General features: G+C 34.3%; 1 protein-coding gene across 1 annotated transcript in view; it reads left to right on the top strand.

The window, feature by feature from the left end:
- LOC135198290 (uncharacterized) overlaps window positions 1–16,941 on the top strand; it is a 220,918-nt gene that overhangs the window by 140,091 nt on the left and 63,886 nt on the right. The window contains exons 32-36 of the mRNA XM_064225864.1: window positions 1,414–1,537; window positions 1,819–1,958; window positions 3,152–3,310; window positions 7,524–7,651; window positions 9,045–9,165. Of these exons, the coding sequence (XP_064081934.1) occupies window positions 1,414–1,537; window positions 1,819–1,958; window positions 3,152–3,310; window positions 7,524–7,651; window positions 9,045–9,165 (672 nt within the window). The remainder of the gene's footprint in view (window positions 1–1,413; window positions 1,538–1,818; window positions 1,959–3,151; window positions 3,311–7,523; window positions 7,652–9,044; window positions 9,166–16,941) is intronic.

Genomic DNA, 16,941 nt, shown 5'->3' with positions numbered 1-16,941 from the left:
GTTCCGAGGTTACAACGCTTTTCAATTAGTTTCATCAGAAATTATTTCCAGTTTTACAACTCGTGTTCCAAGGGTACAACACTTACGATGCCAATCTGTTGGAGGAAATGTGACTCCAGAAAGGCAAAATAATCATATTTGAAGGGTTATTTTATGAAAAATGCAATAAAAACATTTATTTACATAGTTTTCAATACTACACCCAAAGCGTTAAGAGTAAGGTTTTCTTAGGACAATTTTCGGCTTGCAACGCGTCTCAAGAATGGAATCCCCGTCATAAACTGGGGGACTGCCTGTATACTACTTATACAGGGTGTAACAAGAGTTTGAGCAAATATTTTGGGAATGAAAGAAAAAGTAATTTTGAGCAGAAAATGTTTTATAAACATATGCATTTTAAGGCTTCGTTTGTCAGTAAGTGGAATTTTAGAATAGCTGTTATCATTAGTGCTGCTTTCACGCAAAGGAGGTTGGTAGTGGGAAGTCAAGAGACCCTGGGATGGGGGGAGAGGGAAGGCTGCCGTTTAGGAGGAGGATGGAGTGATTAGGCTGATGTAAATAAAGTACCTTCTAATCAAATGTACGTATTTTGATTTTGAAGGAAAAAAATGCATGCATCATTGCATCCCTTTCCCTCCCTATCAGTGGTTTTCATTGGACACTGATAAAAAATAAAAAGAAAAGTAAGCCTAAATGAATCGCCCCTCCATCAAAGGTAGTCTTGCTTCTTCATTATACCTATCAAAGATTTTAAATGTGTTTTTCAAAATCTCTCCCTCTCCATCTAAAGTATTCATCAGAACCAGTCATAGGCGTAGACCTAGTCATGATTCCTGGTTCAAAAATTCTGTGATGAGGCGGCAGGACATTGCGCTCTAAAATGCAACGTTCACAAATGACTATGGCTCAGCAACATTCACACTACTTACTTGATATGTAAAGACATACGTTACCACTGCTATTTTCAAATGCTCCTCACCGACAAACAAAGCCTTAAAATGTATGTTTATAGAACATTTTCTGCTCAAAATTACTTTTTCTTGTGACACCATTTATTCTTTTATTTTCCTTGTGGGTTTAAAAATCGCTCATTAACTCAAGCGACAGAAATAAGTGAGAACAAATCATCTTTGTTTCTGTTATAATGAGGCAGTTCTTTAGATAAATTGTATTCATTAGTTGGCTGTGATGCAAACAGATATGAAGCAGTACAAAATACATTGAATAGAAAAACTTAATGTTATTTAGGTTAACTGCTTCTGCCAACTTGATACACATAGCTTTTCTTGTGATTATTGCTTTGATGATACGTTAGCTTCCTTACTATAAATCTCCAACCTAATTTTTTAGATTTTTTACTAATTACAGATTGCATAGCTACTGCGTCTTGTAATCAGAAAAATTACCTTTCAGATAGCGAGTGGAATTGCAGAGTTCTTTACTGCATTCTTGCAAGCAGAGGAATTCTACAATCGCTTTGTTGCCGTCAAGGATAAGATTGTGGAATTGGCAGTGCAGGTGTGGACTCATGTTGAAGGTAACAGCAAAACCTTGATTTTAGTATAATTTTTCTCTTGTTGATAATACAGGTTACTTATTTTTTAACGTTGCAAAAGAATAGTATAAATTCCTTTTTCTATTGTTATAAAAGTCATGACAATTTATGCCAGCTCTTTGGTAAAAGTGAAATAAATAAAAAATAAAAAAATTCAATAGCGTGCATAAACATCAGCCATAACAAACAGTTTATAAGTTCCTCACAGTGATGTCCTCATTTAGAAGACTTGGTGGCACTTTCTCACATTTTCTCTGTCACAGGTGCGATGGCGTGGCTTCAAGAGACTCTTCTCACCTACTTTGACCTGTTATCAATGAAGTTTGCAGAAGGATTCACACAGGTCGAGGGATTCTTCAGTGCCATTGGAACAAAAATTGAAACTGATGGTTTCACAGCCTTTGTAAGCATGTTTTCACCTGCACTTTTGCTATTTCCCTTCTTGTTTTATCTCATCTCCTCTCTTTTGTACATATTTTTGGTCTCATTTCTGACTTTTATTCCATTTTTTCTCATGTGCAATGTATTTTCTTGTATTCTTATTTGTATAGTATAGTTTTTTTCCTTCTGCCAATTCATTGATCAGTTTGAATTATGGCTGCCGACATAGAATATATAAACAAACAACTTGTAGCATACCCTTGACCTGCAGGCCATTTGCTTTATGCCTTCTACCATCTTTCTTTCCACCTACCTCACTTCATTACCTGCCCTTTGCACCAATGTTCACATCCTCATCGAAGAAAAAAAAATCTCAGGTTGTGATCTGTGAAACTTCTAGAGCTGCTTAAGACAACTAAGCACATCTAAAATTACAGTTTGGATAAGAAGATACTATACAGGGTATAGGATCATGATACTCTCACATACAGTATCTTGCTGGTTCCATTCCACTAAAAACAGGCTACTAAGTGATTTGCACTGATTCTTGAATGGTTACAGGTCCTGTGTCCAAATCCAAATAGGTCACAAGAGTTTCTGTTTTTGAATTCATTGCTCAGACCAAAATAGTGCATTTGTTGTTGATAATTTAAATGCTGAGTAGTTTTTAAACTCATGGAACCAAAATATAACATTTTTTATGATAATTAAAGCAAAATTATCTTTAAAAAAAAAACTTGTTTGTAACTATGTAATGCATTCATAAGTGAACCTTTGAGCAAAACTCATCAATGATAATTTCAAGGTACGTATATGATGATTGGTGTGGTTGACCAAAAGTGATCATTTTCAGCCTATTGTGAGTCATTTTCTCCTGAGGAAGAAAAAGCTAGATAGATTGGTAACCCAGTGCCTTGTCTGGGCCTATTTTGAAGAAGAAAAAGCTGGGAGAAAAATGCCAGTAGTACTGATTTTTTGTTAATGTGGAAGTTGATTGGAAGTGCAACTGAAAATGCCTTATCTAGCCCAGCCCTGATCTCAATCCTGAAAGAAGTGAAATACCAGCCCGCCAAAGGGTGAGAGGTGAAAAATTCAAGGTGGAGAAGGACCTAAGTTTGGATCATGAGGATTTTTATAACCTTGTCACTTACAAGTGTGTGTACATTTTCGATATAATAGCATTAATGTTAATTCATGTCCGACCTACTTTTACAGATGAATGAGAATCTGGACATGATCAAAGAAAAGATCTCAGCAGCGTTCAGTGAGATTGTAGGACTTGCAACGGAGCAGCTGGAGTCCTTGAAGAGTTCTGTCGCTGGCAATGTTGCCTTTGAGTACATCAATGCTGTGGCTGGCAATGTGTATGAACAGGTTAGATCTCAAAAAGTTTCTTTGTCAAATAGTTGTGCTCTTAGTTTTAGCCCTTTATTTGGCTATTGTTTTCTGTATATGTAATATTTAATTTCTTATGGAGTGAAAAGTCTTTCCTTTTTATAGTCCATTTTAAATTTTATCCTTAACATTATATATATATATATATATATATATATATATATATATATTATATATATATATATATATATAATTAAAATAATATACATATATAATATACATATATAGTATACATATATATATATTATATATATATATATACGATAATGTATATATTATATATATATATATATATATATATATATATATATATATATATATATATATATATATATATATATAATATATTTTGGGGGATGCATACCAGACCTCGCCGCGAATTGTTAGAATCTGCGAATAGCTGGAACCCCTATAAAAATGCTGAAAACAGCCCATTTTGTCAGTTAAAACTCAAGAAAAACCCTCTAAAAATTTTAATAGTTGGTTTTTTTACTAGTTTTATCACAATAAGTGCATTTTATGATGAAATTGACCAAAAAAACAGGTATTTCTGGATATTTCTCATAGAAAAATATCGTGAATAGGCCAATTTTCCGTGAATAATGAGGGGAAATGTTCCTGAGAGACATCCGCGAATATGTGAGTTCCGTGAATCTGGAGTCCGCGAATGTAGGGGTCCATATTATATAATATATATATATATATATATATATATATATATATATATAAATATGTGTGTGGGTGTGTGTGTGTATATATATCTATCTAATAAAAGGAGCCCATAAAACACCGAAATATAGAAAGAAAAGTACTATATTTCAGAGACTGCTGTCTCTCTCTTCAGATATATGAATGAGAAAAGTTTACAGAAAAGGTGGTATTTATACCAATAGATCCATCCACAGGTAAGCCAATTTAGGTCACCCCCGCTGATAATCTTCCTTTAATCTTCTCAAGCGTTCGTTGAATGAAAACCTTGTCGATCACATCTGAATCCCATGCTCCTTTTGAGATGTTCATTACCTGCCTCTCTTTTATTAAGGCAAATTCCATCATTTGACTCTTGTACTGACAGTTGCTGCTATAAATTATACGTGACAAATTCCAGTTTATTCTATGGTTATGTTCATTTATATGGTTGAAAATAGCTGAGTTCTGTTGTCCATACCTAAAGAACACATTTTACTGTTGTTTTCACACTGATAAAAGATAAATAATGTAAAACTCATATTACGATGAAAGAAAGTGTAAATAGTGAACAGAATCACATAATTGTTTTTCTCAATAAACATACTGCCAATGCAATTTGTTAACGAAAAAAATAATTTAGTTCACAATCACAACGAGATGTATTCAAGTCATATTTTGACTTCAAAACACGTAGTACGTATAACGAAAAACAACCTTGTCTCACATAAGTCATGTATCTACATATTCGTTTATGCTAACTAGAAGCAAGAAAATTCACTCAGAATTGAGTTAGATATGGCGAAATAAACTCGTATTTGCCATCAGCTGATTTTCAAACCAAAACATTGACCGCTATGTTAGTATTTTATAATGCAATAATATGAGAATATATACTATATTTTTGGATACAGTGAGGTAATGTATAACTTTTTAAAAGACTCATGGAAAAGATGCTTATTTACTTGTCTTCTTTGCTTATCTTAATTTTCGTCACTACGCCATATACGTATGTAGGTCAAGGCACCACTGTGTGTGTGTGTGTGTGTGTATATATAAATATATTATATAATATATATATATATTATTATATATAAAATATATACTATAAATATATTTATATATATATATATATATCGAATACTATCAAATGTCCTTTAATATCTAATTCGCTCTACCTAGGAATTAATTTATTTTCATATATGTTTAACCAAGGGGAATTTATTAAGCGATAATAGAATTGGCGATCGACACGCGCGAACCATCGACCTCTCAATTCCAGGACTGGCAGTGAAGCCCCAGACCACCCTGCCACCACAAGAGATATAAGTATATGCTGCCTCCCACCTCATATACCTGCTGCGCACAGGTATTTTTTCTTTTTAGAGACTGCATACAGCCCATCTCGTTCTCGGTTGTGTGGTAGAGCTTTTGCCCGCACGTAGTCATTATATAAGTCTATCACATTACCGTGATTCATATTACATATATCGAACTACAAATGTCCCACCTTTAATATCTAATTTGCTCTACTCGGAATGAATATATTTTCATATATGTTTAACCGAGGGGGAATTTATTAAGCGATAATAGAATTGGCGATAGACAGGCGCGAACCATCGACCTTTCAATTCCAGGACTGGCAGTGAAGCCCCAGACCACCCCGCCACCGCAAGAGATATAAGTATATGCCGCCTCCCACCTCATATACCTGCCACGCTTAGGTATTTTTTGTTTTGGAGGCTGCATACAGCCCATCTCGTTCTCGGTTGCGTGGTAGTGCTTTAGCCCGCACATAGTCATTATACAAGTCTATCACATTACCGTGATTCATATACATATATCAAACTAAAAATGTCCTTTAATATCTAGTTCGCGCCTGTCGATCGCCAATTCTATTATCGCTTAATAAATTCTCCCTCGGTTAAACATATATGAAAATATATTAATTCCGAGGTAGAGCGAATTAGATATTAAAGGACATTTGTAGTTCGATATATGTATATGAATCACGGTAATGTGATAGACTTATATAATGACTACGTGCGGGCAAAAGCACTACCACGCAACCGCGGCAGGTATATGAGGTGGGAGGCGGCATATACTTATATCTCTTCCGGTGTCGGGGTGGTCTGGGGCTTCACTGCCAGTCCTGGAATTGAGAGGTCGATGGTTCGTGCCTGTCGATCGCCAATTCTATTATCGCTTTATAAATTCCCCCTCAGTTAAACATATATGAAAATATAGTAATTCCGAGGTAGAGCGAATTAGATATTAAAGGACATTTGCTGTTCGATATATGTATATGAATCACGGTAATGTGATAGACTTATATAATGACTACGTGCGAGCAAAAGCACTACCAGGCAACCAAGAACGAGATGGGCTGTATGCAGCCTCCAAAACAAAAAATACCTGTGCGCGACAGGTATATGAGGTGGGAGGCGGCATACACTTATATCTCTTGCGGTGGCGGGGTGGTCTGGAGCATTCACTGTCAGTCCTGGATGGAGAGGTCGCATGGTTCGCGCCTGTCTATCGCCTTCTATTATCGCTTAATAAATCGGCCAATTTCCTCTTATTATTCGCTTATAAAATCTCGGTAATTACATATATGAAAATATATTAATTCCGAGGTAGAGCGAATTAGATATTAAAGGACATTTGTAGTTCGATATATGTTATGAATCGCGGTAATGTGATAGACTTATATATATATATATATATATATATATATATATATATATATATATATATATATATATATATATATATATATATATATATATATATATATATATATATATATATATACAGGCAGTCCCCGGGTTACGACGGGGGTTCCGTTCTTGAGACGCGTCGTAACCCGGAAAATCGTCAAAAATCCTAAGAGTTATGGCACCATAATATATGTAAATGGGGCCATTAACTGGTAATCGGTGCTGTTAACTGAAACTTAGCACCATAAGTGCCATAAATCCCTTAGTTTCAGTTAATGGCGGTTATGGTTATCAGCATCCTGCTGAAAACGAAATCCCCACAGATAACCGGGGACTGCCTGTATACAGTGGACCCCCCGTATTCGCGACTCCAGTTTCGCGGACTCCAGATTCGTGGACTCACACATTCGCGGATTTCTCTCGGGAACGTTTTCCCGCATTATCGTGGAAAATTCGCACATTCACTGTATTTTTCTATGAAAATATCCACAAATTCCTGTTTTTTTTTTATTAGTTTCATCATAAAATGCACGTTTTGTGATAAAACTATTAAAAAAAACCAAGTATAAAATTTTTTTGTGGGTTTTTCTTTAGTTTTCACTAACAAAATAGGCTGTTTTTAGCATTTTTATAGGGGTTCCAAACATTTGCGGGTTCTAAATATTCACGGGGGTGGGTCTGGTACACATCCCAAGCGAATACGGGGAACCACTGTATTGATTTTTTGTACCCTTGTCAATCAAGGTATTTGCACAGTGAACTGACAGAAGGATGGTTTGTTTTAGGTGATGATGATATGGAACAGATGGAAACACGAAGAACGAAAGGACTTAGATGCTATAGAACGCTTTGCCTTTTCAATCGCCGATACGGCCGAGAAATTCCTTCAGAATAAGAATTACCTCCTGGACGAGTAAGTAGTTGTCAAGTTTTTGTGTTGGTTTTAATCTCTGGTTTTTCTCCATGGCAGAATGTGTTTAAAGAATGTGTTTGAATTCAGTTTTTTTTCTTACCTTTAAAGTTAATAGCAATGTTGAAGAAACAGATTAACACAGGAATGATTAAAGATGTAAGGGGTAGTTAATTTCAGTTTTTAAAATGATATTCTTTATATGAAAAGAAATATGCATTGAGCTACTTCAGTATTACAAACTTGTCTATGATTAAACATGATTATGGGCTTCGTAAATTCAGAACTAATAAGACATGATATGAACCACACCATGGATATATTTGTATTTGGGAACCAGGAACCCTATAATCATTCCAAAATTAAATGGGCTCTCGGGGCGGGGCCGTTTGGGTCATCTCAATGTGTGGTTAATCTCCACATATTTGCCAAATATATAACAACAACATAGAGATAAAACCATTTCTCCCATTACAGATATCAAATATAATCTTTTTCGTTACATAGAATTCTAAATCTGTTGCATAGGTTCACGATTGATAAAGCGTTTTTGCAATACAAAAAATGGAATCAGATCTTCTATCAACATGGCATCTTATCTTGGTGCTGCTGTCAATATATCAACTCCACACTTTCGGGGGTCAAGGTATGTTTGTAGTCATTTCCCCTTGCTACAAATATCTTGATTTCTTAATATCATAGGTAAGGAATAAATTGGCAAGCAAGGAAATATGAAGTAAAGCATAACATGGAGTAAGTTGGACAAGTGAGAAAGTAAACATTCGTTTGTAAACATCTCTCTCTCTCTCTCTCTCTCTCTCTCTCTCTCTCTCTCTCTCTCTCTCTCTCTCTCTCTCTCTCTCTCTCTCTCTCTCTGACAAAATAATTGATCGGAAACCTAATAAGGATGACACTCCTCATCATACATAATATGTAAGGAACAAAGAACAGCGTTTTTTAATTCGTGATTCGAAAATGAGCAAGAAATATATGTCCCTTTAACATTAATTAACTAATTTTAAGTATGTAATCTTGTGATAATGATAAATGTACATCTACAAGTACTGACAAAATAGTTAAAATGTTTAAAAGAAAAAAAAAAGCTGTAAGTTCAGAAGAGAGAGCAGGGCGGAATAAGGTAGGAGATTAAATACTACCTGGAAATGAAAAACAACCCCTATAAGCTTATAATTATAGACTCAGGGTTTGTTTCAAAGACATTCAGAGGTCTGTTCCATGTATAAAGTTGTTGTTTTGTAAAATTGACAACATGGCAGATCTTTAAATACCACGCCAGAGAGATCTCTTCGTGGTGGTGGTAAAACTATAAAGGGATATACTTATTGCCTAAAACAAGACTTCTTGCTTTTGTCATAACTTGTACGATATCTTTCAGGTTGTATGTATGGAAGCCTGAAGATTATGGCCGAGTTGAATATAACCAGATGCTGCCAGTGGAATGGAATAGCTTCTTGGAGTCTCCGCAGTGGCATCCCATAACCAGGATATTCTACAAGGTAAAGAGTTGTAAAACCCCTATTGTTGTTATATATATTATATATATATATATATATATATATATATATATATATATATATATATATATGTGTATGTGTGTGTGGTGTGTGTGTGTGTGTGTGGTCCTGTGTGTGTGTGTGTGTGTATATTATGCTTTAAGCCTTTTAGTCAAGAGTGTGGTTGTGACCTATTGCAGTGTTTTAACAATTAATTATGCATTGCTAGATTATATACTTATATATATATTATATATATATATATATATATATATATATATATATATATATATATATATATATATATATATATATATGATATATCTAATAAAAGGAGCCATACACAAAATGTAGAGAGAAAAGTACTATATTTCAGAGACTGCTGTCTCTCTCTTCAGGTATATGAATGAGAAAAGTTTACAGAAAAGGTGGTATTTATCCAAGAGATCCGTCCACAAGTAAGCCAATTTAGGTCACCCCCGCTGATAATCTTCCTTTAAAATCTTCTTAAGCGTTGGTTGAATGAAAACGTGGGTGACCTAAATTGGCTTACTTGTGGAACGGATCTCTTGGTATAAATACCACCTTTTCTGTAAACTTTTCTCATTCATATACCTGAAGAGAGAGACAGCAGTCTCTGAAATATAGTATTTCTTTTCTCTACATTTTGGTGTTTTTATGGGCTCCTTTTATTAGATGGAATTCTGTTGTTACAGAACATTTTTACCAGTCATATATATATATATATATATATAGTATATATATATATATATACTATATATATATATATATATATATATATATATATATTTAATATCATATAATATGTATAATATATATATATATATATATATATATATATATATATATATATATATATATATATATATATACAGGGTGTCCATAAAGTCTTTCCTGGATTTCAGACCTTTATTACACACAAACCTTGTTAGGTAGAGGTATGAGGTTTTCTTCAATTTAAACAACAATGACTAATGTTTTTTTACATTAATAATAAATTTCAACATGTGCCCCCTTTGTTGTCTTCACCAACATCTCCATAGTTACCGTTGCTAGAGCTGCTGTTATCCTTGCTTTAAGGGTACTGGTGTACTGTACACTTTATCCTTGATATAACCCCGTAAGAAAAAATCAAGAGGGGTAATGTCTGGTGAACGTGGTGACCATTCTGTTGGGCTCTCTCTCCCAATCCAGCAGTTGGGGAAGGTTGCATCCAGATAGTTACAAACAAACAAACAAACAAACCCCAGTGTGGAGGCACCCATCTTGCTGAAACAGTGCCCTTGGCTGAAGTTCTTCTAATTGAGGTGCAGCATAATGCTCCAGCATGTCCAGATAACCCTGTTGTGCATTAGACCACACCAAACATTCACTTGGGGGCTGTCTCGTTCATGGTCAGTCGCAACATGTGGGTGTTCTGATCCCCAAGTGCGTATGTTATGCCTATTAACCTTGCCACATGTGTGAAAGGTAGCTTCATCAGAAAAAATGACATGCTTAATATAATCATTGTCTTTGTCAATGCGACTCAAAATCTCTGTAGCAAATGCTTCACGTTGGGGTCTGTCATTTGGTTTTAATTCTTGAGCAAGTTGAACCTTGTATGTGTGCAGGTGTAGGTGTTTGTGCAACACTTTATGCACTGTGCTCCGAGGCATCCGTAGTTCGATCGATGCACGACAAACGAATTTTCTATGACTGTGCTTTCGCGCACAGCAACAATGGATGCATCACTCACTCTGGGTATACTCCTTCTCTTACATTCTTCAACACTTCCAGTCTCTGTGAGCTTTTTATACCAGTCTTTAATGCTTTTAACATCTGGTGGATCTTGTCAATACTCATTTCTGAACTTGCGTGGAACTGCAACAAGTGATTTTGTTTCATGGTACCATAACACACACTGGGGGGGCTTTCTCCTGCAATGACACCATTTCTGCTATTCTTGACTCAGCTGGTGGGTAGAGTGATCACAGTGGCATTTGTTGGCAAACAAAAGAAACCTTAGTAATTGCTCAACAGAATGTGAAAGTTGTACAGTCATATCCACAATAATTTTACAATTATTAATTTTACTAATCAGCGAATGATTTGTGGACACCCTATATATATATATATATATATATATCATATATACTATATATATTTATATATATATATATATATATATATAGACAGTTCCCCTTTTATTCATGGGGGATGTGTACCAGAAACCCCCACGAATAGTTAAAACCACCGCTAAAAATGCTTAAAACTGCCTATCTTGAAAGTTCAGATACCAAATGTATACCTTAAATAACATCCTACTTCAAATATACCTTAATTACTAACCTATTACTGCATTAATCTTTGTAGGTTATATTATTAATATAATTTCAAAGTCATCTTAAACAGTTTACCATTAGAAATATATACCTACAGCTAATAACAGAGAGAGAGAGAGAGAGAGAGAGGAAGAGAGAGAGAGAGAGAGGAAAGAGGGGGGGGGGGGGGGGGGGGGGGGGGGGGGGGGGGGGGGGCGAGGAGGGGGGGGGGGGGGGGGGGGGGGGGTTGAGAGAGAGAGAGAGAGCCAAGAGAAGAGGCGAGCAAGAGACCATTGAATGGCAACAGCATATATCTGACACATCACAGTGAAAGTTATGAATTATTTATGAGAACAGAGAATGATTGAGAAGAGAGAGAGAGAGAGAGATGAGATGAGAGGAGAGAGATGAGAGAGGAGAGAGAGAGAGAGAGAGAGAGAGAGAATATCTCCTAGAACTCACGCCTTCCCTCTGAACCAGAAGTATATAAACACTTCATTTACTTGGCTACGCCCTCTTCACCTTGAAGGTGGATAAAAAGACCTGGAAAAAGCACTTATTTTTTCTATTAATCTTAATAATATTTGCAAATTAGTTATAATGCTAAATATTAAATTGAGTACTACAAAACAGAATAAAACATACGTAAGTAAGAGGAGATAAGCTAGCGAGAGCAGAGATGAGAGAGAGAGAGAGAGACGAGAGAGAGAGAGAGAGAGAGATGAGAGAAAATGTTATTGTTATTGTTTAAACTCATTAAACTTAATTATTTATTTGAAAACTAGTACAGTATATTATTATTTTACCATAAAATGTAGTAATGCCCTTAAAGATATACTGTATAGATACACTTCCAGCCCAAACAGAGGGCGAGAGTTACCACTATGACATACATATCTCATGTTGCAAGAGAGAGAGAGAGAGAGAGAGAGGAGAGAGAGAGAGAGAGAGAGAGAGAGAGAGAGAGTTATCCTAACCTAATTTAAAGGAGTGAAATGGGTAGATTATTGTATTTCTGTAAAATACTATCGCATATGAATTTTGAAATTAGAAATAATATTTATATTATTATTATTATTATTATGTGAAAATATTAATAAACATACACACATGTACCATAGAAATTCTCTCATCTCAGTAAGAGAGAGAGAGAGAGAGAGAGAGAGAGAGAGAGAGAGGAGAGAAATTACATGAACTTGAGTGGGCAACACAACCTAGATGGCAACGCTCTCCCCTCCTGTCACATTACTTGATATATTTGACAGCTGTGGACCCCACTCAGCTTGGCTACCTGGAGCTCAAAGACAGATGCGGGGTAGAATGGATTTTCTTTCATTCTTACATAATTTTTTTTATTTTTAAACTAAAACCTTACTAATTCACTTTAGTATTGTCTTAAATGAATTGATATTGAAACAGTGAAAGATTATTGTAGTATTTCTTTAAAATCCTATAATGAACATATTATACACACATGTACCATAAAAATCTCTCATCTCAGTAAAGAGAGAGAGAGAGAACACACTTTCTCCCCTCCTGTCACATTACTTGATATATTTGACAGCTTTTGGACAGCTTGGTATCTGGAGTTTTAAAGAAAGATGTGTGAAGATAGGGATTTCCTTCGTTCTTACATAATTGTGTAATTTATAAACTAAAATGTTACTAATTCACTATGGTATTTTCTTTAATGAATTGATTGCTCTTTACATTAATATTAATATTTGAACATTAGTAACTCATTTATTTATCATACAAAAAACATACACCTCTATAAGAGAGAGAGAGAGAATTACTATTGTTATTATGTGACATCATTTAATCTTATTAAACTTACTAATACAGTATTGATCAATATTAACCCTCTTACGCCGATTGGACGTATTAAACGTCGAGTCAAAATGTCTCCCGTATGCCGATTGGACGTATCATACGTCGGACTCAAAAAAGTTTTTTTTAAAAATTCGGCGGAAAAAATACTTATAGGCTACCAGCCGAAAACTTTGTATCACGCGCCTTGGGGGGATGCTGGGAGTTCACGGATCAAGGCGTTGTTTTGTTTACAATCGCTACGCAGGCGCGCAAGCGCGAATTTCTTTCTTATCGCACTAAAAAGTATCAGTGACGCATCTCGGAAATTATTTCGTCACTTTGACATAATTATTGCACCATTTTAAATTATCCTTTACATGAAGTATTATATATGAGAATGTGCGCAATTTCATGCACAATACAACTAAAAAATACTCATGATTGTAGCTTTTATCAATTTTGAAATATTTTCATATAAATAACGATAAGTGCAAAAATTTCAACCTTCGGTCAACTTTGACTCTACAGAAATGGTTCGAGAAACGCAATTGTAAGCTAAAATTCTCTATTATAGTAATATTCAATCATTTGCCTTCATTTGCAACAAATTGGACGTCTCTAGCACAATATTTCGATTTATGGTGAATTTATGAAAAAAACTTTTTTCCTTACGTTCGTGCGATAACTCTTCCGATAAATTTTTTCGTGCGATTGTCCTAATGTTTGCACCCTTTAAATTTGCCGTTACATAAAGTTTTATATATGGAAAATGTGCGCAATTTCAGCACAATACAACAAAAAACAAAACCCATGGTTGTAGCTTTATCAGTTTTGAAATATTTTCATATAAATAACGTTAAGTGCAAAATTTCAACTTTCGGTCAACTTTGACTCTACGAAATGGTCGAAAAACGCAATTGTAAGCTAAAACTCTTATATTTCTAGTAATATTCAATCATTACCTTCATTTTGCAACGACTTGGAAGTCTCTAGCACAATATTTCGATTTATGGTGAATTTATGAAAAAAAAAAAAACTTACGTTCGCGCGGTAACTCTTCCGAAAAAATCAGAATTTTTTTGTGCGATTGTCGAAATGTTTGCACCATTTAAAATTAGCTGTTACATAAAGTTTTATATATGAAAATGTGCGCAATTTCATGTAGAATACAACTAAAATGATTGAAGGTTGTAGCTTTCTCTTTTTTCGAAATATTTGCATATAAATCACGATAAAAAAATAGAAAAAAAAACCACGTCTCGGTCAAATTTGACTCTACCGAAATAGTTGAAAAACGCAATTGTAAGCTAAAACTCTTACGGTCCTAGTAATATTCCGTCATTTTCTTCATTTTGAAACAAATTTGAAGTCTCTAAAACAATATTGTGATTTATGAGTGAATTTTTGAAAAAATATATTACCTTCACTCCGCGCGCCGATTCGCGGCCGCAAGTCTCCGAAATAACGTACATGGCATTATCCTAATATTTGCTCCTTTTCATATTAGCCTTTTTATAGAGTTTCATATATCAAAATGTGCGCAAATTCATGAAGAATACAATAATAATTGAAGTAGCTTTTTCCATCTTCGAAATATGTGATATGAAAAAATATATATATTTAAAATTTCGACATTCGGTCAAATTTAACTCGTCCGAAATGTCGAAATCTGCAATTCTAATCTCAAAACTCTTACAGTATCGTAATATTCAATCATTTGTCTTAATTTTGAAACAAATTGGAAGTCTCTAGAACATTATTTAGAATTACGGTGAATTTTTGAAAATAAAATACATTTTTTTACGTCCGCTCGTTACGAATTCGTACATTCATTTTGTGATAATATTTTTCCGGTGTTGCTTTTATTGTTTTACTATGTATATATATCAAAATGATTGCAATTTAGTGTAAAATACAACGAAAAAAAAAAGTAACTCGTTAGCTTTGACCGTTTTTTGCACAGCGTGATTTGAATACAATTATCTATGAATTTTTTTTTTTCGCTACCATATATCGCATTATTTACATATGATAATGATATTATTTTTCATTTCTGATGATTGCATACTAAACTTCAGGCAATGAAAAAAAAATGAGCCAAAAATGAACTCTTAATCTTCAAAAACTAAGCGTGCTGTGATTTTTTGAAAAAATTATTTTTTCCGGTTCCGCGCTCTCCAAACCGGCGCCGGCATACAGGAGAGGTTTTGATTTTTAGGGCTTCGGCGTAAGAGGGTAATATTTTAAAATTAGTATATCATTTTTGTATCATAAGAATGTATTTATTTATGAAAATAACATCAAAATACAGTAATTAGTGATTATTTATTGCCGGGAAAAACCTGAGAATAGGCAAATTTCCCGCAGATAATGGTAGATATGGTCCAGAGAGAAATCCACGAATCTGGAGAACACGAATACGGGTGGCCCACTGTAGTATGTATATATATATATATATATATATATAGATATATATATATATATATATATATACATATATATATATATATATATATATATATATATATATATATATATATATATATATATATATATATATATATATATATATATATACCACATATTATATATATATATATATATATTTATTTATATATATATGTATATGTAAACAGTAGTGCCTCAGGTTACAAAATTAATCCATTCTGGAGCGGCCTTAGTAACCTGATTTTTTCGTATCTAGAACTACGTTTTACATGTAAATTGTCTAATTCATTCCAAGCCCTACAAAAACACCACATTAAATTTTATTATAAAGCTAAATTGACCAATAAACAATGAAATACAACAATTTGGACCATTCAATACCTAACATAACAGGGTACAAGAAATACTGTACGTATATGTACGCACATATGTAGTAAAATGTAGAACCTTACCTTTCGAGTGAGGCGATGTCCAAAAGTGGCAACAGAGGAGGAGGACAAATGGAGAAAAAACAGAACTGTTAACTACGAAACACATTAAAAAAATGCAGAAAACATTAACACTAAACTTTACAAAACACATTAAAAAATGGCAGAAAACATTAACACTAAACTTTACAAAACACATTAAAAAATGGCAGAAAACATTAACACTTCTTGATTATCTCCATCTTTGTCTCCATAGAAAGCATCTTTTTCTTTCCGTGAACTTCAGCAACATTCTTGGGACCCAGGGCTAATAATGTAAGTAATTAAGTTCACACACAACACGATAAAGTAACTTACAGTACAACGAAAGCGAAATCACTAACACAAATTTACTTTAACAAACAAAATATATGTGAACGAACAAATTCCAGGTGTTTACGATAACGCTGCCGCAAAAAATGGTCAAAGAATGCCTTTACATAGAGGCATGATGGGGCAGATGCTGACCGATAGGAAAGCAGGATCTTACAGCGGTGACTAGCATCAGGAACCAATGGGAGAGCGGGATGATGGTGGCGAGTCTACTGAGTTGGCGGCGCGCGAGTTTTAAAATTGTTCTCGGCAGCCTGGGTGAATCTTGGACTTTACCCTTTCGCAACTTGAATTATTTTCGTACACAGAAGCAAAAAAATCTTCGTCTTTGCTATCATAACCTGGATTTTTGTATGTAGGGACTTTCATATGTTGAGGTTCCACTATATATATAT

Source organism: Macrobrachium nipponense, chromosome 23 (assembly GCF_015104395.2).
Source record: "Macrobrachium nipponense isolate FS-2020 chromosome 23, ASM1510439v2, whole genome shotgun sequence".
Lineage (NCBI taxonomy): Eukaryota > Metazoa > Arthropoda > Malacostraca > Decapoda > Palaemonidae > Macrobrachium > Macrobrachium nipponense.
Note: the sequence above shows the minus strand (reverse complement) of the source record. Positions and strands in the feature narration are given on the sequence as shown.